This window comes from Gouania willdenowi, chromosome 24 (assembly GCF_900634775.1).
Source record: "Gouania willdenowi chromosome 24, fGouWil2.1, whole genome shotgun sequence".
Classification (NCBI taxonomy): Eukaryota; Metazoa; Chordata; class Actinopteri; order Blenniiformes; family Gobiesocidae; genus Gouania; species Gouania willdenowi.
The window spans coordinates 23,093,160-23,118,193 of NC_041066.1; the positions used below are offsets into that span (position 1 = coordinate 23,093,160).

The window sequence follows — 25,034 nt, forward strand, 5'->3', positions numbered from 1 at the left end:
CCCCATCTATTACGTTTCTAACCCTAATCAACATTGTACTACTTTGCTGGAAACTTCCGTCAATGCACAGAAACACGATAAAGTTTGAAAAAACAAAAGGATTAGCAAACTTCAATTTCAGACATTTTAAGGGTGCCTGTAGTGGATTTTATATGAAAGTTATCGAAAAAAATCATTGCTAATGGTGGCTAACACAAGATGGCCAAAGTTTATGAATAAACAAATAGAACTAGTACGTGTTGTGGCAAATTCTGTGACCCAAAAACAATGGTGTTGGGTTACGGAGCTTCAGTGGCTAATACAGAGCTAGCTTCAGTGGCTAATGGTGGCTAATACAGACCCCACTTCAGTGGCTAATGGTGGCTAGTACAGAGCTAGCTTCAGTAACTAATGGTGGCTAATACAGAGCTAGCTTCAGTGGCTAATGGTGGCTAATACAGAGCTAGCTTCAGTAACTAATGGTGGCTAATACAGAGCTAGCTTCACTGGCTAATGGTGGCTAATACAGAGCTAGCTTCAGTGGCTAATGGTGGCTAATACAGAGCTAGCTTCAGTGGCTAATGGTGGCTAATACAGAGCTAGCTTCAATGGCTAATGGTGGCTAATACAGAGCTAGCTTCAGTGGCTAATGGTGGCTAATACAGAGCTAGCTTCAGTGGCTAATGGTGGCTAATACAGAGCTAGCTTCAGTGGCTAATGGTGGCTAATACAGAGCTAGCTTCAATGGCTAATGGTGGCTAATACAGAGCTAGCTTCAGTGGCTAATGGTGGCTAATACAGAGCTAGCTTCAGTGGCTAATGGTGGCTAATACAGAGCTAGCTTCAGTGGCTAATGGTGGCTAATACAGAGCTAGCTTCAGTGGCTAATGGTGGCTAATACAGACCCCACTTCAGTGGCTAATGGTGGCTAGTACAGAGCTAGCTTCAGTAACTAATGGTGGCTAATACAGAGCTAGCTTCAGTGGCTAATGGTGGCTAATACAGAGCTAGCTTCAGTAACTAATGGTGGCTAATACAGAGCTAGCTTCACTGGCTAATGGTGGCTAATACAGAGCTAGCTTCAGTGGCTAATGGTGGCTAATACAGAGCTAGCTTCAATGGCTAATGGTGGCTAATACAGAGCTAGCTTCAGTGGCTAATGGTGGCTAATACAGAGCTAGCTTCAGTGGCTAATGGTGGCTAATACAGAGCTAGCTTCAGTGGCTAATGGTGGCTAATACAGAGCTAGCTTCAGTGGCTAATGGTGGCTAATACAGAGCTAGCTTCAGTGGCTAATGGTGGCTAATACAGAGCTAGCTTCAGTGGCTAATGGTGGCTAATACAGAGCTAGCTTCAGTGGCTAATGGTGGCTAATACAGAGCTAGCTTCAGTGGCTAATGGTGGCTAATACAGAGCTAGCTTCAGTGGCTAATGGTGGCTAATACAGAGCTAGCTTCAGTGGCTAATGGTGGCTAATACAGAGCTAGCTTCAGTGGCTAATGGTGGCTAATACAGAGCTAGCTTCAGTGGCTAATGGTGGCTAATACAGAGCTGAATGAAGACCTTTTTTCCACACTACACCTCTTTTTTTTACCATCCACATCATCACCTGGGGAGACACGACAGTGACTTTAACATCAGTTTACAAACATCTCAGTGTGAATTTACAGCTCCGGATTGAAAATGCTGGTTAGCTATTCAAAGCTAACACTGCACACATAAATTATACAATTTCTATGTCAAAGGGATCTATCATTGCACCTACAGTAAAAACATCTGACCTTATATACAGAAACGTATTCATAACAAAACAGGTCATGTGATCAGCCTCCAGGATAGTGATATCATCTTTTATTTTGAAAACACTATAATTCCAAAATACCTTTCCCTCCTGACACTATACATAAAACTAAATGGGCACCATTCATCCTGTGAACATTTGAAACTTTTCTGCTGTTTGTTATTTTTGTGTTGTTTTCTTAGTTCTCTGTAGTGTTATCCTTAGTTATTGTGTGTTGTCTTATCGTTGTAATGTAAACTGGTGTAATTGTTCATTTGTGTTCAATAGAAAAAAAACAAAACATAGAAATGGATTCCGAGCAGTTGTTCTGCTTGTTGCCTATTATAATTATAGTCTAGCTGTGCTTGTTCACTGCTCTGTCTGTTGGCATGGCAACCGTACTGCCTTTGACTCGGCAGATTTGGAAGCGTTTGTGTGTATTTCTCAGTAGCTGAGCACCAGAGACAAAATGAGAAAACGCTACAGACCAACATCATTTTTGATTCAGACCAAAGCAGGTGGAAAAATGGTAGAATGAGCCTCACCTGCACCACCTCAGTGGTTACTTCCAGTTTACTGAATCGACAGATGATAACGTTGGCTGACACGCCGGCAACGCACAACATCCTGCTCTCGGGGCACCAGGCCATGATCTGAATGGCGTAGGGGTCTTCGTCTGACACCTCGGTGCTGCCCTTCTCCTCCTTGGATCGGTTCCTGTCAAACACCTTGGCTGTTTTCAGCTTGTAGAGCACCTGGAGCATTACTGGCCAGAGAAACAAACAGTTTCAATCACACAATCATTCTTTATTTCTCTTTATTTTTGTTTGAACAATCACACAAAGGGTGGCATACAACACAATTTGACAGATTAACTAATAAGTAAATACAGTAGACGCCTGTGGTTTTTGCGAGCCCTCTTTCTTAAAACAAAACTCATTGAGAATAAAAGAAATGAATAAATAAATGTAAAAAAATTAAATAAACCTAGAAAAACTGAGAATAAATGATATATTTCTTCCTTTGAGGTTCAAATCGCCCTCTTTTCCATGTTGGTTTAAAAAATAATGTAATCAAATAAAAGTACATAGTTTTATATGTCAACATACACACCCACATACAACACATGACAATAGTTATATTCAATTACGCAATTAAAAATAAGAACAAAAGAACAAGGAGAGTCTGCTGAAGGGGTGAAATGCTGCTTTTAATGCTTTTAATCTCATTATCATTTTGTATGTTTACTCAGGCCTTAAATGAGTTAAAATGACTTACTTGCAGAGGCATCCCAGAACTTCACAGTTCCATCAGCATGCCTGGAACACAACATGACGACATTTGAAATCGTACAGCTCAATGTTATACATAATATATAAATATAAAGTGATTTTCCTGCAACTGTTTGGGTTTGATTACCTAAATAAATGTCTTATACTGTAGATATTGTATGTATGCACAGCTAAAGGGAAAATATCTGTAATATTCTTTGAAGCTTAAAAAGCCCAGTTGATTCATTTCACCTGCACTTTTACAGCCTTTACGTCACAAACACACAACCATGGATGACATGACGGCCCTCAGGGGGCCTCGTGATGTGGTGCCTGCAGGTCATAGCAGCAGTGTTCACTTCATCCCAACCTTTTACCTTTTACTGTTTGTATCACATGATCAACAAAAAAAACACGTACTTTCATTCATCCATCCATAAAAAGAAAAAAAAAGTAGTAAGCAAGGAGAAAGAAAGAAAGAAAGAAAGAAAGAAAGAAAGAAAGAAAGAAAGAAAGAAAGAAAGAAAGGACTATATTCCCTCACCCAGTGATGATGATTTCTGGGTAGGTTTGCGTTCCTTGACCCCAGTTTCCACCACTAATGGGCCATTCCTGGATGGACAGCAGACACAAACATCAAAGATGTCTCTAACTGTAACAACTCTGTCTGTAACTGTAACGGTAACAGCTCTAACATTAACTGTCAATAATTGTAACAGCTAACTGTAGGGGTAACAGTAACAGCTTCGTCAGTAACTTTAACTGTAACTGTAACAGCTTCGTCAGTAACTTTAACTGTAACTGTAACAGCTGTCAGTAACTAACAGTAACTGCTCTGTCAGTAACTGTAACAACTTTGTCAGTAAATTTAACTGTAACAGCTCTGTCAGTAACATTAACAGTAACAGTAACTGCTCTGTCAGTAACTGTAACAGTAACTGTAACAGCCTTGTCAGTAACAGTAATGGTAACAGTAACTGCTCTGTCAGTAACAGTAACTATCTACAACTGTAACAGCTGTCTGTAATTGTAACAGCTTTGTCAGTAACGGTAACAGTAACTGCTCTATCAGTAACAGTAACTGCTGTCAGTAACTGTAACAGCCTTGTCAGTAACAGTAACGGTAACAGTAACAGCCTTGTCAGTAACGGTAACAGTAACAGCTTTGTCAGTAACTGTAACTGCTCTGTCAGTAACTGTAACAGCCTTGTCAGTAACAGTAACGGTAACAGTAACAGCTTTGTCAGTAACAGTAACTGCTTTGTCAGTAACAGTAACTGCTCTGTCAGTAACTGTAACAGCCTTGTCAGTAACAGTAACTGTAACTACAACTGTAACAGCTGTCTGTAATTGTAACTTCTCTGTCAGTAACAGTAACTGCTCTGTCAGTAACAGTAACTGCTCTGTCAGTAACAGTAACAGCCTTGTCAGTAACAGTAACAGCCTTGTCAGTAACAGTAACGGTAACAGTAACAGCTCTGTCAGTAACAGTAACTGTAACTACAACTGTAACAGCTGTCTGTAATTGTAACTTCTCTGTCAGTAACAGTAACTACCAAATCCAGAACCTCAATGGCTTTTAGGCGTTTTAATTAAATGTTTAAATATTATATTTGGACAGCTGTGTCTTTTATTGAGTTGAAATCAATCCAATTGTATTTGTATAGCACGAATTACAACAAAGTCATCTCATATGCACTTATCAAAATATAAAATTCATAATAAGAAACCCAACAAGATCCACATGAACAAGCATTTAGCGACAGTGGGAAGAAACAACTCCCTTTGAACAGGAATAAATATCTGTTAGAACCAGGTTTAGAGGTGGCAGCCATCTGCGTTGACTGGTTGGGGTTAGTGGACAGAAGGACCAACAGAACAGGATAGAGACATACTGGAATCAATGGAAATGTCATTGTACACACAAAAATTGAAGGTAAAAAGTGAGGAAGAGAGGGCAAAGTCAGGCTAAAGTGTGATTTTACACAAAAGCTTGGAAGACGGTAGAATCAGTGAAGCTACGTCTCATTGGTGTAAAAGTCTGTAAATATTTAGTGTTTGTGGCTTTTTGTGTTCTGAAACTTTAGTTACCTTTGTGGCTAAATTAGCAGTGATTCTGTGCCGTCCTTGGTGCTGAAACATGACGACGCACTCTGTAACGGGTGATAGTCTGTGCTTCTTTAACGCTGATTCATCATTCTTTAATTAAACATTTAGGTTAATTAGTTGTTTGAGTTCACGTGATATTATTAGCGTTCTAAGAAATGTATTCTGTGACATTTTTGTCTCTCTTATTGTCGGAACAACACTTGGCGTGTGTTCCAGGACCTGATGATGAAGTGCTGAGTAAGGGCAATGGAAGATAGAGATATGAAGAAAAGATCAAAACTTTGGTTTATTACTGTATCTCTTTAGGGATGACTTTTAGTCTTGGGCATGAGGCATAACTTTTGCTCCTGTTTTACGTGTTTGTCTACCTGTTTATTACGTTATCATGTACACTTACATTTTTGATGAGCGATTAGAGGTAGACATTAACAGGTGGTCCAAAATGGTCCAAAATTGGCACAAAATGTGGGAAGAAAAGAGTGAATAAGTGACAATAATGGGCCAAAAGCAGCCCACAAAATCAGCAAATAAAGAGGAATCAGGTGGTATGTAATGGTAAAGGGGAGCTTAAATAGGCAACATGTGGCACACAACAGTGAAAAATGGCAAAAATGTGGAACAAAAAGAGGCAAAATGTTGGGGAAAAGGGAAACAAATGGTAGTTATTGAATGAAAAGTGGTCCAAAAATGAAAGAAAAGACAAAAATGGAAAAAAAAAAGTGTCAAAAATGACTTGCAAAAAATAGGAGAAAAGGGATATTTATTGGCCAAAGGAAGTTAAAGTCTGAAAAATGTGTCTGAACTTTTTGAAAGTGGGCGTCGTTTGTTTTATGTTCCTCAGTGTGTCTTACAAATTATACATTATGTGTCTGTGTGTGTGTGTGTGTGTGTGTGTGTGTGTGTGTGTGTGTGTGTGAGAGATGGCGACACGTATCCAAAGGTCACTAAGATGACTCATGATGATCTTTATGTGAAAATGGCCTCCTGCAGCACACGCAGGTTTTCAGGCAAAGAAAACACAGAAGAAGAAGAAGAAAGATGAAGTTGAGCTGCCAGTGTGGGTCAGTGAACGCTGACATTTCCCACAGAAAGCTCCAACATGGAGACACGGGAAACAACGTAAGCCTGCATAATGCAGTGGGGGGGGGGGATCTGTCCTGGAAACCAGAGATGAAAGGAGGCGTGCATAGAGGGGGGAGGAGCCTGAAACAATGCAGCGTATAATTAAGTGTTATGGATATATTAAGAAGTCTAAATGTACCTCAGCTAAATGCAATGTGTTAATATATCCTTTGATCTTCTAACACTGACGCAGGAGGGTCTCAGGGTAGTGATGGAGATTTGAATTTATAATTCAGGCCGACCAAAAAACACAGCAACATAAGGGAGGAAGGCATATTATTATTTAGTCATTTTGTTTGTCTTTGCTGTCGCTTTGTGTATTTTTCTCTCATTTTCGTAGGCACTTTGTGTGTTTTTGTTGTCATTTTGTGCATTTGTGTCGTCATTTTATGTATTGATGCTGTAGTTTAGTGTAGTTTTTGTGTGGTCTTCAAGTCATTTTGCGTGTTTTTGCTTTTGTTTTGTGTATTTTGCTGTCATTTTACGTGTTTTTGGAATCATTTTGTGTGTTTTTGTTGTAGTTTTATTTGTCTTGCGGTCACTGTGTGTTTTTGTTGTTGTTTTGTGTATTTTGCCGTCATTTTGTGTGTGTTTGGAGTCATTTTTTGTGTCTTTGTTGTCACTGTCTATTTTTCTCTAATTTTCATAGACATTGAGTGTGTTTGTTGTCATTTTGTGTATTTCTGATGTGGTTTAGTGTAGTGTTGTTGTTTATGTGTTCTTGGAGTCATTTTGTGTGTTTCTGGAGTCATCTTGTGCACGCCAGATGAAAACTAACCTATTTTGGCTAACCTAACCTATTAAATCAATAAATTAACTTTTTTGCTGTCATTTTGTCTTTTTGGAGTCATAGTGTATTTTTGATGTTGTTTTGTGTGTTTTGTTGTCATTTTGTGGATTTCTGCGCTGGTTTAGTGTAGTTTTGATGTTGTTTTGTGTGTTTTTTGAGTCATTTTCTGCAATGACCTTGTGTTCTGCTCAAATAAAGGCCAAGATCCACATGCTTTAGACATCAGAAATGTATATTTTGCTTGTGGAATTTACACTTTTATAGTATCCCCAAAAAAATATAACACAGTTAGAGCTGGAGGGGTTTAGGGAGGTTTGCACTTTCATTAAAGTTCAACGAAATATAAGCTCAGAACCTGTCAAGCATTTATTAACAGCTGACCTTTTTGCCATTCTTATCTTTTTGAACTAATTTAATGCTGTGAAATTGAGTGCTGAACAAGGCTAATGCAGAAATGTACGTAAGAACTATAAATATAATAAAAAGTGTGGCACTGTACCTTTTTGCTGTAGCCCTGTCGTTTCTGTCGTGAGCCGACAGAGTAAAGTGCAGGTATGAGGTCAACGGGGCAGTCGGCGACGTACTCGCAGCAGGTCACAGGAGACTCGTGGATGGTCAGAGGATAAGGGTTGTCAAAGATGGGGTAGCTGTGGAAAGGAGAGAAAGCACAAAGTCACTCCCAGTGCTGCCATTCCGCTCGGTAAATGGAAAAGAAATGTTACAATAGATTCAGCATCAAAACACATGAAGTTTCTATAGATTAGGTCTGAAATGATTCATTAATTATCCGATGCATGTAGCACATTTGACCAGGGACAGTTTATGGAGTGAAAAAAAGATTATAAAAGAAATGCAAACAAAAATAATGGATTTGAAATTTGAAAAAAGATTTTTTAAAAATGGCAAAAAAATAAATAAAAAATGTTTTTGTTTCCTTAGTATTCATAGTTTTGTTTGCATTTTTTTTCTTCTTTTAAATCAAATCCATTTTTTGTTTGATTGCATCAAAAAAGACAAAAAAAACGATCCATAACAGTTTAGCAGTCTTTGTATGAAATCACCTGTGAAATTTTAAATGTTTCAAAACACAATGAAATATGGAAAAGAATATCATTACAACATGAAAACAGAACTTGAATTGACAATTAATATTGATAAAACACTTAGAAATCGATAGCAATGATTACTTAAATTTAAAAAAAAATGTTTTGTTATCTTATTGAATGTTTAAAGAAAGCTGTGTTTTAAAACAATTCAAATGATCACAGCTAGAAAATGTCAAATTAAGTTTTTAAGTTTAATGTAATTTTTTTGTTAAACTCAGGGAAAAACGTTGGATCGAAATGCAATGTTTTTGTGAAAAAAATGCCTATTTATTGTTGTGTTTAATTGTTTTGTGCAGTAAAAAATGCTCAAAAGATTTAATGTGTAATGTGAATCTGTTAGTTATGGAATAAAACTGCAAAACGTGCAATTATATGATCATATCTTACATAATTAATCGTAAAAAAAAAGTGATAGATTAATAAAATAATAATTTATTGCATCCCCACTATAGATAAATGCATTTAATGTTGCACTGGACAATCAGACTCACCCATTTTGTGCAAGGTCGATCACCACTAAATCTTTTTCTAAAAGGACCACCACAGCATAAGGTTCCTGAAAGTCTGAAAAAAACAAAGTCATTTATTAACGCTCGTCTTTAAAAACCACGCAGACAGAAATCCTCCCACTCTGACGCGAGAATTACATTTGGTGCCGGAAAGTTGGATCACTTGGATTTATTATGACTGCAGTTACCTGAGAACCATGTGTGTATCTGACTTGGAATATTTTTTGAACAATTTGAGCCCATTTTTGTTACAACTACACACAACTTGCCATATTTTAACCTGTTTATCAGGTTTTTTTTTTTCTCCTTTTAATGCATTTTTGCTGCATTACTCCCATTTCTTTCAAATTGTAATGCAATTTCTGCATATGTTTTCCACTTTCAAGAGCTTTTTGGCACTTACAAACCCTTCCCACCACTTTTCTCACCTACTATCACATACTTTTCACATACATATTTTTGCACATTTAACCACATTTATGATTTGACATGTGCATTATTTGCCTGGTTAAACTAATTGTTCCAACTTTTTTTTGCCACCTTTAAGCCAATATTGACACTTTGAACTTCTTTTTTCCCCACTTTTTCTGCCCATTTTTGGCCACTCTAATTTGCAACTTTTAACCAATTTCTACAGCTTTTTAAAAAATTCCATTTCACTACCTTTTCCACCACTTTTGGTCACTTTTAAACCATTTTATTTCTTATTAAAACAAGGTCAATGTGTGACCTTGAGCAAAGGTCAAGGTCACATATTGAAAGGAAATGTTGTTCAATGGTACTAGTCTGAGCAATGTATCTCAATTTGTGGCCAAGTTATAGGAAAAAAAGTATTTTTTTGCTTTGATGTCTCACTTTTCTGAGGAGTTCTTGACCTTAAATATGACCTTGAGCAAAGGTCAAGGTAACACATTGAAAAGAAATGTTGTTCAATGGTACAAGTGGCCAAGTTATAGGAAGAAAGTTTTTTTAAAGTTTTTTTTGGCTGAGCTTTGTCGTACTGAGAGCGTGGAGATCTCTGAGTTCGTGACCTTAAATATGACCTTCAGGATCTGTAGCCATGGGTAGTCGGCTAATGTGTAATTTGTGACAATGCGTGGAGGCTCCTGACTGCTAGTTTATATATATTCTAGTTTTCGATTTTTATTTTTTATTCATGTACCACTGGTGACAATTTGCGTACCCCTGGGGGTACCCGTACCCCACTTTGGGAACCTGGGACCTACAGTATACAACAATAAAACTCTGCGTCGTCTCGTTAATTCCCCTCCGTATATCAATAAACCACTTGTGACTAAACCCTGTGTTTGTTATGTTGGCTTCTTCTTCTTCTTCTTCTTCTTCATTCAAGCGTGCACGTTTATGTCCACATCACGTCACATCAGGGCCGTTGCATCATGGTGGATTATCGACCACCTCTGCTCAGTAATGACAGGTGCAGCTTGTGTGAACACACATTATCACACAGACATGCAGCGTTGTGTATTAATCCCTAAATAAACCCATTGAAGTCCATTACCAGGATGAGGTCAGTGTCAGTGGGTGGAGGCTTTAGATATAATCAAGTCACAACTCTTACGTCATAACTCACTCATCCTGCCTCTATATGTGCCAATAACCTTGGAGCAAAAATTAAATATATATAGGAAGTCATAATTATACGAGCTGATCCTTTAAACCAGATGGATTTATTGAATACAAATGAATATGTAATATCTTATACACGTAGAGCTGTTTCCCCAGGGGAAATTTCATAGTTATTACAGCGAAAACCTGACACACGGGTAAGCAATCCAACATAATTAAAAAATAGGATTCAAAAAGGAAATCAACAGGCATTCAACATATATGATGCACAGTCACGTACACTCCGTACTATACCCTACAAACTCAATGAGTAAATACATAAAGTATACTTTCCCAAGATGCATTTGGAACCTACGACGACAAAAACCTGAAGCACGTTGAGGCTAAATATCTCTGTCGATTCTCCACCTTTGAAAGTTCTGGAAAGTAGAATATCAACATGTGCTCATTTGATCCATAAAACTCACGTAGACACATTTCAGAGACCCTCCATCATTGTGCTACTGACAAAACTTCCGGTTAACTTCAAAATAATACTATCTAATGTGAACGCACTACATACTCAATTTGACGTCAGACATAGTATGAGTAGTACGTTAGTATGAGTAGTATGTTAGTATGAATAGTATGTTAGTATGAGTAGTACTTAAGGATGAGTAGTACGTTAGTATGAATAGTACGTTAGTATGAGTAGTACGATAGGATGAGTAGTACGTTAGAATGAGTAGTACGTTAGTATGAGTAGTACGTTAGTATGAGTAGTATGTTAGTATGAATAGTACGTTAGTATGAATAGTACGTTAGTATGAATAGTATGTTAGTATGAGTAGTACGTTAGGATGAGTAGTACGTTAGTATGAATAGTACGTTAGTATGAGTAGTATGTTAGTATGAGTAGTACGTTAGTATGAATAGTACGTTAGTATGAGTAGTACGTTAGTATGAATAGTACGTTAGTATGAGTAGTACGTTAGTATGAATAGTATGTTAGTATGAATAGTATGTTAGTATGAGTACTACGTTAGGATGAGTAGTACGTTCGTATGAATAGTATGTTAGTATGAGTAGTACGTTAGTATGAGTAGTACGTTAGTATGAGTAGTACGTTAGGATGAGTAGTACGTTAGGATGAGTAGTACGTTAGTATGAATAGTACGTTAGTATGAGTAGTACGTTAGTATGAGTAGTACGTTCGTATGAGTAGTATGTTAGGATGAGTAGTACGTTAGGATGAGTAGTACGTTAGTGTGAATAGTACGTTAGTATGAGTAGTACGTTAGTGTGAGTAGTACGTTAGTATGAGTAGTACGTTAGTATGAGTAGTACGTTAGTGTGAGTAGTACGTTAGGATGAGTAGTACGTTAGTAGTAGTACGTTAGTGAGAGTCGTACATTAGTATGACATTTCGAACACACACACTCACCACTAGGGTACGGTGTCTCACAAAGGGTGAGGAAGTCCACTATAGGATAGTCCATCTCCAGCACAGCCGTACTCTTCCCGTGCATCACGGTGAGACAAGGCCTGCGACCCACCGTGTCGTAGGATAGACCCCCGGACAAGATGATGAAGGGCTCACTGTAACGCACAAGTACAAGGAATGTTTGTGTGATATTGAACAATGGATGCTGTTTTATTATATTAATGTTGTTTTTACTGATTTTTGCTCCTTTTCAAATCCTTGCTGTCTCGACGTTCCTTTTTTGTCTTGATTTTGATTTAATTGTTGTATTGGGAGCCTTCTTCTTCAATCCCTGTGAGGATTTTTGGGGGGGGGGTTTCCATGGCATGCCTCTAAAGCAGGGGTCACCAACCAGGCAGCCTGCAGGGACCATGTGAAGGGCCCTCAGGAGCTCTAGTCACTAGTTATTACTTAGTTGAGGTAAATACTGCTGCACATGATTTTCAACAACTTCAGATCTAACCATAAATATAAAGCTTTTCATTATTATTTTATACATTTTTTGTCATAAAAACATTCCAATGAAAAAAACTAATTATGCATTTTTTTTTCTCCAAAAATAAGGTGCATTCTGTATCTTGAAGGTAGAGACTTAGATTGTTCAGGTATTTATGGGAAAACCACTGTTATATGTCAGGATAACAGTTTATTGTGGTTATAATGGGAGTGAATGGGACCAAAATGGTGCCAAACACAAAAAAGTAGGTACATTTAATATCTCCTGTTCTATATATGTTCCAATCATGGAATTATGAACATGAGAATTAAAGAACTGAATAAGCAGAAGGTGCACGTTTGGTCCCCAAAGGTGTCCTGAGAGTTCAATCATTTTATCCCTCCGTGCTTTTAATAAAAGGATGAAAAACACCTGAAATCCAAACCAAATCCTGCAAAAAAGACATTTTTAACAAGCACGTGTGTGTGTGTGTGTGTGTGTGTGTCAGAGGAAATATGATCATACCCATTTCTAGTAGTCTTGTACTCCACTTTAAGAATGGGTTTACACGGCTCCGGCTTCTTCCCGTCCTTGGGCTGTTTTCCTGAAATAGAAAAAAGGAGAAGTTAAACTTCTCTGCCGAGTCATTCGTTTTCACCTTTCTCACTTTAAACACTTTACTGTCATTTTATTTTTCTCTCTCAGGAGCTGCTTTTAAAATGCTGCACTGAGCATCAGCATCAGCAGCATCAGACAACAACAAAAAGCCTCCTCATCAGAGCAGAAAAACAAATGCAGGGACAGAGATGTGCCAACAACAAAAAAAAAAAAAAAAGGTGAGAGGATTTTTTTGCTGATTTTCCCAGAATCCATCAATCAAAACCTCAGCAAACATCAAAGCAGGAACATCTATCATTTCATTTGCATGCCTAACTGTGCATACTAGTGCATCAACACAACCGCTATTCCTGACAAACTAAAGCACAGGTGTCAAACTCAAGGCCCGGGTGCCTAATCCGGCCTTCTAGAGCAGTGATTCTCAACTGGTGTGTCGGGACCCAAAGGTGGGTCGTGGACCTGGAGTGGGTGGCTCAAGAACTTTTCTTTTGACAGGTATGTTTTGAAATGCATGTTGCACAGGATAATATATAGATTTATTTAAAAAATGACTATATATGTGTGTTTTCAACAGCCATTTTTGAAAAACTAACTTTGGTTGGTTGAATTCTGAAAAAAAGTGGGTTACGATTTAATGACCGTGGCAAAATGTGGGTCCCAGGGTGAGACTAGTTGAGAACCCCTGCTCTAGAGGAGTTATATATTTCACAGCATGCCTGTCAAAAAAAAAGTTTCTTTCAAAATAAAAGACAAGTCCAACATGACATGACTTTCCACGACCCACCCAGGACAAGTCCGTGACCCACTTTTAGGTCCAAGCCCACCAGTTGAGAATCGCTGCTTTAGAGCATCCAATTTCCTCACAAAAAATTCCACAAAATTAGCCTAAAGATTATACAAAATATGTTCACAATTATGCAATATTAAAAAATTAATTTTGATTTTTTTTTTTTTTTTTGCAAGAGTAAATCATGCTTTGCTGTCAAAAAAAAAAAAAAAAAAAAAAAAAAAAGATTGCAATACATTAACCTTTGAATAGATATGCTGACATGGCAAGAAAAATGGATAAATACATTTATTATTAATATAATTATGTTTAATAATAATAATAAAAATATATGAATAAAAAATGTTGATGGATAAATACATTAAAAAACTTATACAAAAAATACACACATTTATTATCATTTATTCCTTGGATGGAGATATACTTTACACAAGGAAGTGCAAACGAGAGCACAAAAACGCCTAAAATCTGTGGCCCAATAAATTTCAAACTACTCAGTATTTGGCCCCTGCACTAAACTGAGTTTAACGCCCCTAAACTACAGGGAACACAAGTTCAAACCAGGCCATGTGGTTCAATAGATTTAATATCTCCACCTCAATAAGAGCTACCTTAAATCAAGACTTACTTAACCATAGGAAAAACATTTTTATAATTGCACTTTTAATATAAAACTAATTAAGCATGCAGTGTGGGGGGGGGGGGGGGGGCAACAACTAATTAAAAAGGCTTGTGGAGCTAAATCCCTTTTGCATTGAGGTAACTGGTTTGAAGTCGTCTTCTTTTTTTTCTTTCATTAAAACCATTTCAATTCAATTCCTCATCCCAGTCTCTGACTCTCTGTCAGACGCAGACCCTTCATCTACAGGGTGAGTTAGGAACCAAACGGATTAAGACGCATCTTCAATAGGACAGACTTAACCCACCACCTGTAGAAAATAACAAACAGTAACGTACGCATGCAAACACCAAGAGAAGCAAACTGACAGGACACAATTGAGCTGGCACTAATCCTCCGACTGTAATGAGAAAACAATGGGGGGGGTTGTTTGTTGGGCAGGACGACAACGATCAGAATCATTCTGACAGGTTGGCATACGACTCTCACACTGGAAACTACTCAAGGCGTACATTCAGCCAAACACACAGAATCAATTCAGGGTTCTCGCCAGCGCTGTTGAGCTTAGGGGCCCCCCCACGGTGTGATTTTGATCGCCTATGTTGTGATGTCGCCCCCTACGTTGTGACTCTGATCCCCTACGTTGTGATGTCACCCCCCCACGGTGTGATTTTGATCCCCTACGTTGTGATGTCGCCCCCTACGTTGTGACTCTGATCCCCTACGTTGTGACTCTGATCCCCTACGTTGTGATGTCACCCCCCCACGGTGTGATTTTGATCACTAAAGGTGTGATGTCACCCCCCCACGGTGTGATTTTGATCACTAAAGGTGTGATGTCACCCCCCCACGGTGTGATTTTGATCACTAAAGGTGTGATGTCACCCCCCCACGGTGTGATTTTGATCACTAAAGGTGTGATGTCGTCCCCTATGTTGTGATGTTGGCCCTTACGCTGTGATTTAATCTGCATATATGGGGCGTGTCCATAACAGCTAACGTGCTATGCATATGTTAGCGCAATTAAACGTTTTTTTCATTAAAAAACATGATAAAAAAAAAAACTGATCGATACCATAATCGCACGGTGAAATATTGCAACAAATTGCAGAATACATTTTTTCTTCTACCCTTAGGTGTCAGTGAACCACATCAGACCTTCTGATATTGTGTATCTTACCGTGTGGCGTGATTGTCTGTATGGGCTTTCCCTGGCCTCGGACATTCCAAATGGTCAGCGTACCGTCTGAGTGGCTGCAGACGAACTGCTTTCCCTCGTGATGCCAGGCAACTGAGTGGATAGCCTGAAAAAACACACACAACATGTAGGGAATCAGGTGGAAGAGTAATGTGCCAGTTCATCCAGAAGAAACATCACATGCCACCATGTGTTCATTGCATCCATATGTTGCATAATGTTCAGATGAGTTTCAAATCACATGGACTTTGAACTCTAGGATGGAAATGAAATACACTGCATTTACTTTGGTAAGGAAGTGGTTTTACCACAAACTTTCATGTCTAAGTTTCCATAAACCAGAAATGAGCAACTTTGATCACAGCGGGGGCCACAAAAATGTGACTGTATAGGATCCGAGGGCCACATTATCAACATTCATGTCAGCATTTGGAAAAATGACCCATTTGAGTATTAATACAAAAATGATTAAAGGGTTTGTGCATGTTTTTGTTGTTGTTTTGTGTATGTTTTTTAGTCATTGTGTGTATTTTTGTTGCATTTTTGCATATTATTTTCTAATTTTGTGTATTTTAGCAGTTTAGGAGTCAATTTGTGTATTTTTGTTTTCAATGGTGTAATTTATCATCATTTTGTGTATTTCTGTTCTTAATTTTGTTTTTGATATGTATATTGATCTTCATTCTGTGTGTAGTTGGTTTTTTTGTGTTTTTCCGAGTAATTTTGTATAATTTTGTTGCCGTTTGGTGTCATTTATTTATGTATTTTTGTTGTTATGTATATTGATCTTCATTATGTATGTCTGTTGTTGTTTTGTGTATTTCTGCTGTGGTTTAGTGTAGTTTTTTGTTGTTTTACGTGTTCTTGGAGTACTTTTGTTGAAGTTTTTGTTTGTTTTGCAGTCACTGTGTATTTTTACTGTCCTTTTGTGTATTTCTGTTCTTCATTCTGTGTAGTTGTTTTTTTTTTTTTTTTTTGTTTTTTTGTTTTTATGAGTAATTCTGTATGATTTTGTTGCTGTTTGGTGTCATTTATTATCAGTTAGTGTATTGTTGCTGCTTTTATGTATATTGATCTGCATTTTGTGTGCATTTGTTGTCATTTTGTGTGTTTTTCGAGTCATTTTGTGCATGTCAGTTGCCGTTTTACATAAGCTACTGTCATTTTGTGTGAATTTACATATGTCACAGAGCAGCACCGTCACTAACCGAGCAGCAGCACACGCACACACACACACACACACACACACACACACACAAACACGTCACACACATTCTCTTTCTCCCTCCGTATTTCTCCTCACATTATGCATTTAACTAATCTCCTTCTTCCCCAACTGTTGCTAGAGTCAGCCAGGGGTGAACACTTGACTGTTCTAGGCTTCACCTGCTGCACAAACATTCACACACACACACACACACACGGAAACTCTTACCGGTCACATGACGTCTCTGAGCAGCTGACGGACAAAACGGGGCGGAGTTAACTAAGGGATTATGTAAGGCAGTAGCGCAGGGTGGGAGATCATGTGATCAGGGGTTATTTTGTCTTTTATATGGGGATTAATTTAGGATGTGATTTGAAAAATGCATTTGTTTTTTAGAAAATCAGTTATCATTTGAAAAGGATGTGAATATTGTTTTTGTTTGTACTCCTTAATAATTGTTTTTGGTTTAATTTAAACCACACCCATGGGAGGGGCTAACCTGTTAAAAGCAGTGTAGGAAGCTGCGTAGAGGGCAGTCTTTCTCTGGAGGTGCATGTGGAACAATGTACCTGGACATTTCTGAAAGCCTCTCAGCTGGAAGTAGAGCTGTTTTTTATTTTTCTCTTGATGTAAATATTTGTGTTCCACTGTAAATATTGAGCACCGGCACCATTTTTGGAAAAATAAATGAAAGTCGACTTGCCATATGGATGGTTGTGGTTCTTCTTTTTGAACGAAAATCGAACCCCGCCACAACATATTTTTCTGTAATTTTATATGTTTTTATTCACCGACTGTGTCATTTTTGAGTCATTGTGTGTGTTTATTTTGGGGGCTGCATGTGGGCCCTGGGCCACAAAGTGTAATCAACGTTGCTTTGTCAATAAAACAAAACCTTTAATCAAGTTGTTGCATTAACCAAAGCTTTGTTTGCTTTTACCAAAACTCTTTTCACGTTTTCTGACACTCATTAGTATTTCCTAAACGTGCTGATGTCGTTCTCTGATGGAAAGTGATTTTCATGCTTTAAGTGCTGAGACTTTCTCAACTGATTCCATCTGAAACATCTTTAGGTGTAAATGCATTCTGCCTCAGGTGAAGCATTAATCATAAACAGCTCGTGCTGCGTGTCAGCTTTTCTAAATGTGCTGCCGTTTTATGAAAAGATGACATGAATCAGGAACAGAGTTTAGATGACACTGCAACATCCATGATTGTGTGAATACGGCTTCATTGTGTCCTGTTACTGGTCTCTGGTCACTTCGTTTGATTGTACAACATGTGCACGTGCAACACCAAGAAAATGCAAGTGTTTTTGTGTTGTTTTGTGCATTTTTGTTGGACTTTTGTTTATGTTTGTTGTCTTTTTTCATGCTGTGTATTTTTGTCGTCCATCTCTGTCATTTTGAGTATTTTTACTGTACTTTTGTTTTGCTTTGGGGTCATTTTGTGTATTGTGGGTGTCCTTTATCATCTTTTTTTGGAAAGTGTTTGTTGTCATGTGTTTGTGTCAGTTTGTGTATTTATGCAGTACTTTTGTGTGAAACATTTTGCTATTTTGTTCTTTTGTGTGTTTTCGGAGTAATTTTGTCATTTTTTGTGGGTTTTTGGAAAGTGTTCGTTGTCATTTAGTTATTTCTACTGTACTTTTGTTTGTTTATGGAGATATTTTGTCCCGTGTGTTTTTGGCTGTCCTTTTCTTTTGAGTCAATTTGCGCTCATATTGTGTATTTTTGTTGTCCTTTTTTTGTATTTTATGACTAATTTATTGTATTTTTGTAGTCATTCTATATGTCTGGAGTCATTTTGTGTATTTTGGTTGTTCTTTTTTGTGTTTTTCAGAGACATCTTGGATAATTTGTTCTTATGAACATTTTTGCTGTCCTTTTTTGTGGGTTTTTGGAAAGTGTTTGTTGTCATGTGTATTTTTGCTGTAGTTGTGTGTGTTTTGTGCACTTTTGTTGTACCTTTGTGTGTTTAATAGAAATAATTTGAATATGTTGTGTTTCTGGAGTCATTTTGTGTATCCTTTGAGTCATTTTGGGTGTTTTTCTTAACAGTTTGTTGTCATTTTGTGAGTATTCGTTGCTATTTTGGATGTTGAATAACTTCTCTGAGTGAGAGGACAACACACTTTGTGTGAATGGGATCACATCTGGTGAGCACTCACAACACAGCCGGTAAAGTGCACAGCAGCATGGGTGTGAACATAATCTCATTATCTCACACAGACACACAACAGCATCTACTCAGCTGATTTAAGGCCCCGAGAGCCTCAATGATAGAGTTTACAGTATTCATGAGTGAGAGCTTAGGTTTCATTGATAAAACCCACAGAGAAGCTGCTCAAAGAAATGACGCTTTGAATTACTGCACATATGGTTTTTTGTTTTTGTTGTACTTTTGTGGTTTTGGAGTCATTTGGTGTAATTATTTTGTACTTTTGTGTGTTTATGGAGTCATTTTGTGTAATTTTGTGTTTTGCACTCATTTTTTGTAATTTTGTTGTCCTTTTGTGCATTTTTGGAGTCATTTTGTTTAATTTTGTTGTACTTTGATATGTTCTCAGAGTCTTTTTGTGTATTTCTCTAGTACTTTTGTGTGTTTGTTGTCAAATTGTGTAACTATGTTGTACTTTTATGTGTTTTTGGAGTCACTTTGTGTAATTTTGTGTTTTTGGAGTCATTTTTTGTAATTTCGTTGTCCTTTTGTGCATTTTTGGAGTCATTTTGCTCAATTTTGTTGTACTTTGATATGTCTTTTTTGTGTATTTCTCTTGTCCTTTTGTGTGTTTTCTGAAATAATTTTGTGTATTGCTATTGTACTTTTGTTGTATTTTTTGTCTTCTTTTTTTAAATTTTGGTCCTTTTGTGTGTTTCTGGGAGTAATTTTGAATAATTTTGTTGTCCTTTTGTGTGTGTTTTGGAGTCATATTGTGTATTTCTGGCGTCGTCCTGTGTTTTGTGGAGTCATGTTGTGTGTATTTTTGCTGAGCGTCACTGACAGTATACATGCAGTATTCATGAATGGGACCTTCTGCTTCATTGATGAAATCACATCCCACAGAGTAGCTGTACGACAACACTTTAAAAGGACTCTAATTACTCATTTGAAATCATTCCCTACTGGAGCTGGATAAGCAGAAAATGAGCTTGGATTGAGCTGAGCTAAAAAGTCAAATGTCGGCTGAAAGGACAGTAAGTAACGCATCCTTTTTTCCATCTAAATGAAGATTGCATCACTACAGTGAGGCTAATTTAGGCTCAGTCTCTGTTTCCTACAAACTACACCTCTCTCTCTCTGACGCTGTGTCTGCTTTTATTATTGTGTCGTCTGTTATTTATAGACACACTCCTGCCTCTGGGGAGCCCAATAAACCCACCTGATTCAATTCTTTTTAGGAAAAATAATAAAAAAAAAAGGTCAGATGTCCGTCAGGCTGGTTTTTAAACACACAAACTCCTGAACTCACCCAATCTGTTAAAATGATCCTCCACTGTTTTTACAAATTTGGCCAAAAAACTAATAGAAGGTCTATGCCTAACAAAACACATTATTTTTCACCATATTTGTTTTAATAACTTTTAAAAATGGGACAGTTTGAGAGCCTGTGTTCCTCCATCTTGAAATCACGTGATTGATGATGTCACACGGCCCCACTGCCTGTAAACATCCCATTGTTTTCTATTGGAGTGAAACATTCAGCCTGATTTTAAGATCATTTAGTAACTTTTTAGATCATTTAGAGACTTTTTTGATAATTTAGCAGCTCCTTTAAGATAATTTAGCAGCTTTTTCAGGTCATTTTGCAGCTTTTTAGGTCAAAATGACAAATTTTGCTGCTTTTGGTTGCTCTAAAAAACCAGAAAAATTTAAAGATGTCGATGTAAACCTCTTTTGTTCACTGAAAAAACTGTTGTGTCCTGAAAAAAAAAATCTGTGACCACAGGGGCGACAGTTCCAACTTTAGTAGACAATGAAACAGAGAAGAAGAGCTCTCCAAAGGGACCTTTACTCTCACTAAAGCAGTGTGCTGACACGCTCTGGTGGCTGAAGTTAGCGAGTAAATAATGAACAAAAGGAATTCTATCCTCAGGGTGTGTGTGTCTCCAACAGTCTGTGATTTACTCGCTAACTTCAGCCACCAGAGCATGTCAGTGCACTGTTTAAAGGAGAGTGAAGATCTTATAGGAGAGCTTTTCTTCTCTACTTCATTGTCTACTACCAAACCGCAGAGTGGGAACTGTCGCCAGTTGAAAATCACTGATTTAGAGCAAACAAAAGCAACACAAATAGTCATTTTGACCGAAAAAGCTGCTAAATGATCTAAAAATCAGGCTGAATGTTTCACTCCAATAGAAAACAATGGGATGTTTACAGGCAGTGGGGCCGTGTGACATCATCAATCACGTGATTTCAAGATGGAGGAACACAGGCTCTAAAACTGTAAAATAGTCCCATTTTTTAATAAAACAAATATGGAGCAAAAAAAGTGTTTTGTTAGGTATCGATCTACTAAAAAGTACATTTCAAAGGTTTTGTATTTGTAAAAACAGTGGAAGATTCCTTTAAAAGGACACATTTACTAAATGTTTGGCTTCCTTTTTCCAGTGCTACACAATAAAAGGTGCAGTTTTCAGTTTAATTTTTGCTTTCTTATATTTTCAGCAGAGCGACACACTTTTCCACATCCTGGAGCAGGAAAACGCCTGTTTTTATTATTCAGGAACTTGATGAGAACCATTATTTCCCCGGGGACGAGACAAGATACAGTTTAGAAGGCAAATATTGGCTTTGAAATCATCGGGAGAGAAAAAGTGAAGCTGCTCATTTCAATAAAGACAGACCTCGCTGATGTGAAGCAGGGAATAGAAAGCCCTATTCTTTACATGTCAGCATTTTTTTTTTGTGCGATCGTCAGGTTTGAAACGAGGATGTGAGATTGGACTCACTTTCGGGAATGTAGAGGGAGTTTAGAGGTGTGATTTACACAAATCTAGAGAGCTGTGTGCACTATTATTCATGAATATGGGATTTAATTCACACTTTCTTGCATTGGCATACACTCTGCACATCAGGAGTCACACTGAGAACCCCTGGAGGGAAGAAAGAGTCAGGCAGATTTGCCTACCTCATCATAAGTGTAACGATAGTCGGCCTTCTTTGATTTCAAATCCCACAGGACGACGATGCCCGACTCGAATCCAATTACGAGCTGCGGAGGGAGATTGACAGTGAGCCGTTTGAGAGAGAGGTGGAGGAATGACAGACAGAGGATGGAACTTTAGCCTATCACAGGCAGATAAAGATGTAATAGGTTTGACATCCAGCGACAGCATGAAAGGAAGTCAGATGGAAAGACGAGGACGAGTCCTGATCTCCAATCAGGGAGAAAAAGATCCCAACAAATATCTATAGACTTTAGGAGTTTAGAATCAGATTTAATTATGTAGTATTATAAACACTATTTAAACATTATCATCAAAATGTTATTATTTGAACTTAATTGTTTCCTTCCTCCTTTTCTTTCAGTTGTTTAAAGTTGTATTAAACGTGAACCAGAAATGCTTCCTAAGCACTTTACATTTGCTGCATGTAATATCTGCTGTGTGTAGCTTTATGTATTAATTATAAAAAAAAACTGTATTGTATTGTAACACTGGACTGTCCATATCTTTTGTTAACTTGGTCTTACGTTTAGTCTACAGATGGAAATGATGCAAAATGATAAATCTGGTGTATTTATGTACTTAAACATTCTTTATTATTTTTGAGAAAGTAATAAAATTATCTGCAATGTCTTTAAGAGTAGTACTGTTACCCCCAATTTCCACTGGATGCGTAACTGCTGCGTAAACGCAACAGAGCAGATACGTTTCCATTCTAGTCAATGTGTCACTTTCCACCACATGCGTATGCGTGTGCTAAACAGCTGCGTAACGGCTGCGTAACAGCTGCGTAACAGCTGCGTAACGGCTGCGTAACGGCTGCGTAACGGCTGCATAACAGCTGCGTAACGGCTGCGTAACGGCTGCGTAACGGCTGCGTAACGGCTGCGTAACAGCTGCGTTTCCATTCTAGTCAATGGGTCACTTTCCACGGCATGCGTATGCGTGTGCATAACAGCTGTGTAACGGCTGCGAAACGGCTGCGTAACGGCTGCGTAACAGCTGCGTAACAGCTGTGTAACGGCTGCATAACAGCTGCGTAACGGCTGCGTAACAGCTGCGTAACGGCTGCGTAACAGCTGCGTAACAGCTGCGTAACAGCTGCGTTTCCATTCTAGTCAATGTGTCACTTTCCACCGCATGCGTATGCGTGTGCATAACAGCTGTGTAACGGCTGCGTAATGGCTGCGTAACGGCTGCGTAACAGCTGCGTTTCCATTCTAGTCAATGTGTCACCGCATGCGTATGAGGTGCGTAACAGCTGCATAACAGCTGCATAACAGCTGCGTAACGGCTGCGTAGCGACTCTGTCATGCCAGAGCCCTCCGCAACAGATATTTAGATCTTCCATTTTTGCCGGAGCAAACCTGCATAAATTTGGCAAAAATAAGCTTGTGCGGGACAGGAAGTAGCGCACAGACACAGAATAAAATATCCGATTCGGTTAAAAAATAGAAAAATACTCAAGGCGGATCGTATTTCCATCCATTTTCCGACCCGCTTGCTCTTTTTAAGGGTGGTAGGGGTCTGCTGGTGCCTATCTCCAGCTTTCTTCAGGCACTAGGGGGCGGGGCTACACCGGCAGTGGATCATATTTCACATATAAACAATGACCTGTTCCATGGTTGAATCACAATAAACTCCACAAAAGCTGAAAATCTACAGGACAGGACCGAGTGGATTTCCTTCTGCTCCAAGGACACAATGAACTGTTTGTAAAGCTTTGTGCTTCTCTTTGTATTCACGACAACTCGTTATATTGCACAATTATATATATCTATACTGTATATATATGCATGAATTAGGAACATCTCCTGAGACATTGCATCACAGACATACGTTTAATATTTGACAACAGGGGGCGCACTGTTTCAGTGAGAATACAGAAACATTTTTGTTATTAATCGTTCTGGCTCTTTTAAATGTCTTAATGTTTTAATGAGCATGTGTTGAAATTGCAGAAGTTTTGGTGAATAATATTAATATTTATTATTGAGATTATTAAAGTATTTGATTTTGATCATTAAAATCTTAGTTATTTTACTATATGTGTGTCAATTTAATGTATTAATACTTCTTTGCACTAAAACAAACAAAGAAATGAAGAGTTCTATTATTTATAGATGAGTATTTTACAGTCGACCCGAGTTAAATTGAAGAAAAATAATAAAAACTCATTTTTGAATTCATTTACTAATTAAATGACGTCAAAAAGCAGAAAAGAAGAAGAAAACAGAAGCCTTACCTTCCCCTCATCCATGGGATTATCACTAATGTGGACGACGGGTCCAGGGTGAGCCTTGGACGAGCTTTAAGGGAGAGAAACGCACAAAGTAACACACGTGACCCCAGATGATGTACAACAGACATGGGCAACTGGTGGCCCGGGGGCCACATGCGGCCCTCGGTCTAATTTTGTGTGGCCTCACAAGTAAATGCACAAAATGACCGAAATATACACACAATTTAGGCCAAATGCACAAAAGACAACTACAAAAATAGGAAAAAAAATGTAATCAAAAGTAAACAAAACAACTCCTATAACACAAAATCAGGCAAAATCTTAAATTGGCTCCAAAATCACACACAATGAGAAAAAACAAAGACAAAAATGATACAAAGAAAAACACAAAATTACTCCAAAAAACACAAATTGACTCCCAAAACAACAACACAAACAGAAAAACAAATAACAGAAACACATGACAACAAAAAGTCCAAAAAAACACACAAAGGCACAAAATATCTAAAATGTCTCCGAAAAACACACAAAATGACAAAATGTCTAAAAAAACAAATACAACTACAGCAAAAACAAACAAAAAGAGAAGAAATATGCAAAATGACCAAAAACATTTTAAAAAATCCAACAAATCTACAAATTATGGCTCCAAAAACACACAAAAGGACAACAGGAATACACAAAGGGCCCACGTTACCAATCTAGATAATTATATCCTGGATTAGCGGGATTCAACTAACCAAACATTGTCCATCAGAGAGAAGCTGTTTTAGAAATCAGGATATCAACACGCTGAGGTAAGCCGTTAATTTCAGCCTGGTTAACCGGGGCGCTCTAGTGACGGAGGCGGATATTACAGCGTCAGACCAATCACACAGAGGAACTGTAGAACGTCACAAATGAGGAATAATTCTTGAAAAATATGAAGATTTAAAATACATAATTCAGACCAAAAACAACATTGTTGCTGCAGAAAGTAATTAATGCAGGAATTGATGAGTGTTAATAATGTTTAAATTAGTGAGATTCTAAACGGAGAATCAG

The 25,034-nt window shown here is 37.9% G+C and overlaps 1 protein-coding gene across 2 annotated transcripts in view; it reads right to left on the minus strand.

Moving 5' to 3' along the window:
- stxbp5a (syntaxin binding protein 5a (tomosyn)) overlaps positions 1-25,034 on the minus strand; it is a 124,265-nt gene that overhangs the window by 26,376 nt on the left and 72,855 nt on the right. For both annotated transcript variants that reach the window (XM_028439727.1, XM_028439726.1), the window contains exons 6-15: positions 23,994-24,057; positions 21,712-21,795; positions 15,356-15,479; positions 12,677-12,755; positions 11,677-11,831; positions 8,649-8,721; positions 7,551-7,698; positions 3,575-3,642; positions 3,038-3,078; positions 2,305-2,525 (exon numbers count right to left, since the gene is read on the minus strand). In XM_028439727.1, the coding sequence (XP_028295528.1) occupies positions 2,305-2,525; positions 3,038-3,078; positions 3,575-3,642; positions 7,551-7,698; positions 8,649-8,721; positions 11,677-11,831; positions 12,677-12,755; positions 15,356-15,479; positions 21,712-21,795; positions 23,994-24,057 (1,057 nt within the window). The remainder of the gene's footprint in view (positions 1-2,304; positions 2,526-3,037; positions 3,079-3,574; positions 3,643-7,550; positions 7,699-8,648; positions 8,722-11,676; positions 11,832-12,676; positions 12,756-15,355; positions 15,480-21,711; positions 21,796-23,993; positions 24,058-25,034) is intronic.